Source organism: Impatiens glandulifera, chromosome 7, assembly GCF_907164915.1.
Source record: "Impatiens glandulifera chromosome 7, dImpGla2.1, whole genome shotgun sequence".
Taxonomy (NCBI): Eukaryota; Viridiplantae; Streptophyta; class Magnoliopsida; order Ericales; family Balsaminaceae; genus Impatiens; species Impatiens glandulifera.
The window spans coordinates 49777772-49784903 of record NC_061868.1 but is presented as its reverse complement, the minus strand read 5'-3'; the positions used below and the strand labels follow the sequence as shown (position 1 = coordinate 49784903).

Below are 7132 nucleotides of genomic sequence, written 5' to 3'. Positions count from 1 at the left end.
AAACCTTAGATCTATTCAAAAAAATAATAAAGATCCTTATAAAGGATACCATAGAGAAGTAAATGCTGCCGTAGAAAGAAATAAATGCAGTCAGAGAAGAGAAATAAATGCAGCCAGAGCCGGAGAGAAATAAATTATGCGTTTCAGAGAGAGAAAAAAATGCAGAAATATGAAACCCTATTGGGTGAAAGAGGATATGAAGAAATGTAGAAATAATTTTTTAATTTTTTCTTTTTTCTCTCTCCTAGCTGACAAGGCCATAGGATTCGTGGCCTTGCTTTCGCTAACCCTTCGTTGGGTTTATCATACCTCTTTAAAAAAACCCTCAAATAGTTACCATTTTAATATTGGAACTCTATATCACACCCATTTGTTATAAACGGTCTAAGAGTTTCCAATAAAAATTGGAAAAAAAAGTTGGGAAAAAAGTATATATATAATTTACAAATTAAAAATTCTAACACATATACATATAATGAGAAACAATAATAAAATGTTAAATCACAAATGAACACAAAATCTACAAGACTACATCTTTCACTCATTTAGATTGCTAACATCTAAAACTACCAAGAATCATGCTACAATAATAATATGATCAATGTTCTTCATTCCGAGCTTTCGCAAGAGCTCCCGAGGTTAACTGTAATTTCTTGAATCAACAGCCTTATTATATTACTACCTGAAAATGTCACGTCCAGACATTCTTGTAGATCGGTGTCACAGGCGATCAGTACCCACTCCTGATCGTCGTCAAAATACTTCACGTCGAAAGTACCAACTTCCAGCTTCAACCTTTTACCTATTTCTTCTCTCAATTTTACAATACCCGAACCTGACTGAAACCGAAACCTTATTATATCTTCTTTATATGAAGCCTTAATGGTGACTGTCGTTCCTTCTGGAGGTGAATTGCTCGACGGAAAGAACCTGTTTGTATTAACTAAGTACTCGAGACCAGTTTGTAATTGGCCACCACCAGTTAAAAGATTTCCTAAATTATGTGAACTTCCTGCATCCTCGATCAACATTGCTCCAAATGGTTCATTTGCGAATAGAGATTCTGGGACCAAGAAGGCAGCTGAGAGATCGATCTTTCTTGTGGGCTGTTGTTGTTCTTCTTGTTCCGTGTTTATTATTAATTGTTGGATGTTTGCGTTTTGAGGGTTTCCACCTTGGCATGAGCCGTGAGAAGTTGGGGTTCCTGCGCTTTCGTCTCTTGATCCACTTCCTGACTTGGATAGGCTCGAGTCGTCTGCTGCTTCAGGAGGGATGACTTCTGTGGGTTTGGGCTGATTGGGCCACGAGAGGGAGCCGACAGAGATTGGAATTGGATTTGTTGTTGCGATTGAATTTATAGTGAAGGTGGCGTCTGCACCTTGAACTGATTCGATTACGTGTTTCAGCTTTGAAAGGGAACGGTTAACTTTGTTGATCTTTCGAGATGGCCATCTTGAGATTCCGTGTTGCCTGCATATTCGCTTCATTGTTGTTGGACATACTGTAATAAAACAGAGTATAAATTCTTAGTATGAATCGAATTGTGTTGAATACGAAAAAATAAAAAACATACCGCCTAGACTCTTCGCGGCATCTTTGAGACTTCCGGCAAAATATTGTTGCAGGACGTCTAAGCTAATGGATTTCTCTGCTTTTCCGCGTTTCCTCTCTGATTTTTTGGTCGGGACAACTTTATTCTCTGGCGAGTCCACGGCCGCGGTTTGGATACCTCCATTGGCTTTAACAGTACATAACTGTTGCTCAGTTAACTGTAGAATAACTGGTTCCTTCTTTTTTTGAAAATTAGATTCTGGTTCAGGATCGTCTTTTTCACCAAAAGGGGCTGTAATAATTTCAATGCATTTTCCAGCTTCTTCAAGTTCTTCACCAGAGGCAACTTGAAGACTCTGAAAATGTTGTTTCATGGTTATCAATAAAGAATCCAACAACTTCTGTTGGTCTCTGGCATCTTTCATCTGGAGTGGCAAAAAGAACTCAAGAATATACTCATCGTTTCCAGTATGAGTACTCCTCAAGCAGATTGCAAACGAGCTAGTTAACCCGAACATTCTCGCATAATGAACCAAAGGGTATTCGGTTTTGCGAAATTGGGTAATATCCTCGCAGAAACACGAATTATGGGAGGAGAATGCTCGTCCAACAACCCCTTGACCTTTTTGCAAGTGATGTTCAGCGCAAGCCTCTCTGAAACCCCACATATGAGCATCTACAACGTAGAAAGCTGCATCAGTTGTTGACATACAGACTCTTCCAATGCAACTGCCATCGAAACTTCGACAGCTCTTCTTCAAACCGCCTCCATCAGCAAGAATACTTCTGTGCATACATGGTACCCATGTCTGAGCTAGTGGTAAATTGTTTATCTCACAAACAACAGTCAATATCTCTAAGATTTCAGCCAATGCGTTTTGGCGACCTTCATTGCAAATCTGTGTTTCTGGATAATCCAGGATCTCAGAACTTTTCAAGTTCACTGCCTGCAAAGAGATAAATAAATGAATGATAAACTCTGCACACCAAGTATGTAATCACCATTGGGTATATCGAGTTAATTACCTCAAGAGCTTTACAGACTTTATCAACCTCATGAGCGTAATTGGTCTTCTGAGAAGTCATTATGAGTTCAAGAACTCCAATACACATATGACCTGAAGGTTCAAACACTGGCAGAGCTAAAGTTCCACGAACATCGTAATGTTGAGCATGATTAAGCCTTGGATACTCTTTGCTCGAATAGTATTGCACGTTTGGAGTCCATTCTGGCATCCTACGAAGGAAAACACGACCAGGAAGTCCAAGAACTCCATCGCTCTCACCATCTACAGAAAACGAGTACATCAAAGAGACAGTCCTATATTTATACAGTCCAGTACTATTTGGATCGAGAACGAACGGTTGCTCTGATGTTGTTAGTACATAGCGACTTCCATTCTTAACAGGTGCCCAGACCTGTGCGAGTACGTGTTGTTCAGTTGAATCCTTGAAATGTCTAAGTGCTTGTGTCATTCTCTCCTTTAGCAGACAAGACGCATCTGGATAATCTACCGGTATCAATCCTAGAATTGGCGCCGATTGTTTTCTTCTCTCGCCAGTTACAGCTTCGTTTTCAATCAGCAAATCTGGATTATACGTTGTTTTCAATCATCATTTCACTCAACTCCAAATTGAATAAACGAAAATCAAATCAAATCAAACAAACACTAGTTATTAATTCAACTATGGAGCTAATTTCTAAGATTTCATCGGCTTAACATATGTATTTCTAGAAGGAAACAATAATCGATTACATTCAATGAAGATTGAAACACAAATAGTCGCCATGAACTTATTACTATGTATTTGGAGAAGGAATCAATAATCGATTACATTTCATGAAGATAGAAACACAAATACAAAATAATTAAGAAGAGGAGAAAAGAGAGACCTGCGGCGAGCGTTGACGAGAAGTTTTCCAGAGGTTTATCATCGGAAAACGTCCAGAGAGGCGAGTAAGGTTGTTCGGAAGTGGAGAAGAAGAAAGGAGACATTGAATTCGAGGTGAAGATCTGATCAAAGGACCAAGGACCGTCGAGATCGAGATCCATCGGCGAGTCCTTCGGTGGAAGAGGCGGTGAAGTACCAGTCAGCATCAGTTTGGGAGAATATGTGCGATTCTCATCTTCGAATTCGGGCATTTTCCCGGGAATTTTGATCTTTCTAAATTTGTGTTGGAATGGAAGATAGAAGAAGGGAGATAGATGAGAGAGAAAGAGAAAGATCAACTGGCTGGCTGCTGTTTAATCAGCTCGGCTTCAGATTCCATGGAATTGGAATCGCATCAGTTGTTGATTGTAGCGCAACATAACGGATAAAAGTAACGGGAGCTATAATCTTCTACTCTCGACTCTACGTACCAGCTTGCAAGATAAACATTATTTTTTTATTTTTTATTCTATAAATATTAAATAAATTGTTTTCCCATCTACATATTTGACCATTTAAACTAAACATAAACTATATTATCTAAATATATCCTCTTATGTTGTTTCTTTCCTCTTATGTTTTTCTTTCCTTTTAAGAAAATGATTTTATATTGAATATATTAAAAATTTATATAAAATATGACTGCTTACTAATTTGAAATGCCCTAAACAATAAAAAAAAAATATTATTAATTTTTATTTAACTTTTATATTAAAAATTAAAACTCAGATGCCAAAATCTTTTAACTAGTCAAATCTGGTTAAAAGAAAAATCGTTTATATGTTAACTTAATAAATTAAAAAATATTGGTTTAACATTTTAATTTTTAAAATTAAAAAAAATATATATTAATTTGTTACCTTATTAAATTCAAAATATATTAATCTTGTTGTTAATGATAAAAATTATTTAAGAATTTTAGAAAAAATTAAATTAAAAAAAAAAGAAATTAAAAATAATAAAAACATATTAATTTGAAATAAATTTAAAATTTTAATTATAATTTCAATTTCATAATTACCAAATTCATTTATACCATTATATAATTATATAATGGTATAGGTTAAAATTTCAGGATTATGCATTTTGCTTGCTAAATTCCAAATTGCTCAAACTATAAATTTTTTTAGTTTAAGTTTATTAAGTTTTTATATTTTATATTTTTAATTGTAGTAACTTTTTAAATTTAATATTAACTTAATTATTCTCTTGTTCCTTAAATGCATAGCAGTAACTTAATAGATTTAACATTAATATATAATTTACACCTTTTCTTTTGAAATTGACAAAGTATAACAAGTTTTGTAAAAATCTAATAATTAAGATGAACTTTTGATATAAATTAAAATAATATATATATATATATATATATATATATATATATATATATATATATATATATATATATTATTTCCAAATTCAACTATCAAGGAATTTGTTTGTACAATAGGAATAACATCATATATGACATATGTATTGGTTTTTAAAATAGATATATGGACCCTAAATGGACCAGATTACAATCAATGTGTTTAATAAATAAAATATAAAATTGGGTTAATAGATCATGTCAATTAATGCAGCTAAATTAAATAAATATATATATGTTATATGTTTTTTTTTTTTGGCTATCAAACATGTTAAATGGCCATATCTTTTTATATATATTGTTTAATAATCCACATTCTACCAAATATTTGATTACAAAAAGGTGAGTTATTTATTTCTTTCACTTTTGATATCATCACCAATTTGAATGACGATTGCAATCTTTTGAAAAAAAAACATATAAATGTGCTTTAAAATTATTTAGTGGATTTTATATATTTATTCAAACTTTTTCCTTTCTTTTTTAGTTATATATTTTATTTGATAGAGCTCGTTCCCACAAACTTAAGATGGAATGGTGTGATTTTAAAATCTCAATTCTCAATATTTTTTCTCAAACTTTTCTAAATATATAAAATATAAAGATAAACCTTTAGACCTTATTAATTTGATGTGAAGTTATTTTTAGTTATTTTTTATTAAAAATATTATTTTTTTTTAATTATTTTATTTTATAAATTTCTAATATAATAATTCATTCCATTGAAAACAAATAATTTACTCTTTTTTTTATCAAATAATTATTTAAAAAAAACAATAAAAATCCAAAATAACCCACAACAAACCAACAATTCATATTAAATCAAGGAAATAGTTTATGAGTTTATTATATGATTTTTTTTTCTTAAAGGTTCATATTTTATAATGCAAGTGGGCTGATTACATATTTACATGACAGAGATAGACATAGATCAATTATTATTTTTTAATATGAGATTAAACTTATATTATTATATGCTAATCTGAATGCAAATCTCAATAAATATATATATAATACACATTTACTAAGTTATCATTCCTTTGTCAACTACTACTCTAACTCAAGTTAGATTCCATTCAACTTTTTTTTTTCTAGAACAAAGAAGGCTGAGTTTTTCATTTTATGTTCAATATTTTTTTAAGTTTTGATTAATTTAACTTGTTTACAAAAATAAATAAATATGTATTCATTATGACTAATTTTGTTGTAGAAATTTCATGTGTTTACATTCAGTTAATCTATTAATTATATATATTTAAAAATGCTGGGTTTTTGTCATAACATTTGATAAATTTGTATTGTATTTTTTGTAACACTTTATCAAGGCATAACTTTTGTGTATTTTTTTTAAAATAAATAAATAATTTACACACAATATTATAAAGAACAAACTTGGCTCATGTTCATTTCATTTGGATAAACATTAATCTATGGGAAAGAGTTAATTAAGACCCTTAATTAAGGACTACTCCTAAGTTAATATAGCCTTGTTTCCATTAAATAAATGATTAATTAACAGGAGTGGTAGAGTAGGTGCATTAGTGAGATCAATAGAAATGCAATAAACATTAATTAGTGCTAATATTAAACACAAATATAGAAAATGTAATGAAGTGATTGGGTACCAAATGGAAAATAAAATATAATATTTCAATATGTATTTTTATATGAAGGATTTGTTTTATATATGCTGGACCATCATTGATTGTGACAAATTCAATAGATTTATATCAATCTTGGTATTGTCATTGACTTATTTAACCCTACACTAAAATCATATTTTAAAATCTTACTTATAAAGTTGTGTTTGGAAGGAAGAGTAAAATTACAAGTCATGAGTTAATATTTAGAAATAAATAGTTATTTTGAAATTAGTTAATATTATGATATTCGTTTTATTGCATAATACTTTATTTTAAATAAGTAAATAAAATTGCAATGAATAATATTTTATACACAATCAAATTATACTTGTGTTCAAGTTAATTTTCAATATTGAAAACTTCGTTCCAAATAGGCCAAAGTGAATTTGGTCTCCAAGTTTCGTGGAAGAATTGCTTTAACACTATAATCTAGTTTTCCAAAAAAAAAAATTATAAATAGACAAGATAACTATCTAAAAGAAAAAAAGAAAAAAAATAGTGAATTTATGTTCACATAGAGAGCTAAATATAATAAGATCAACTAGCCTCTAACCTCCTAACAATATTATTTATTCATTAGAACATAAGTTCAGACAAAAATATTTCATAATTGGGAATTGGAACAAATTAAGACTGA

General features: G+C 30.7%; 1 protein-coding gene across 1 annotated transcript; it reads right to left on the bottom strand.

The window, feature by feature from the left end:
• Positions 1-440: 440 nt before the first annotated feature.
• On the bottom strand, positions 441-3826 carry LOC124945086 (protein NLP6-like). The gene is made up of 4 exons (XM_047485458.1): positions 3446-3826; positions 2578-3140; positions 1574-2498; positions 441-1501 (listed from the first exon to the last, which is right to left on the bottom strand). The coding sequence occupies exons 1-4, from the start codon at positions 3693-3695 to the stop codon at positions 609-611; spliced, it is 2631 nt and encodes an 876-aa protein (XP_047341414.1). The 5' UTR covers positions 3696-3826; the 3' UTR covers positions 441-608.
• Positions 3827-7132: the final 3306 nt, after the last annotated feature.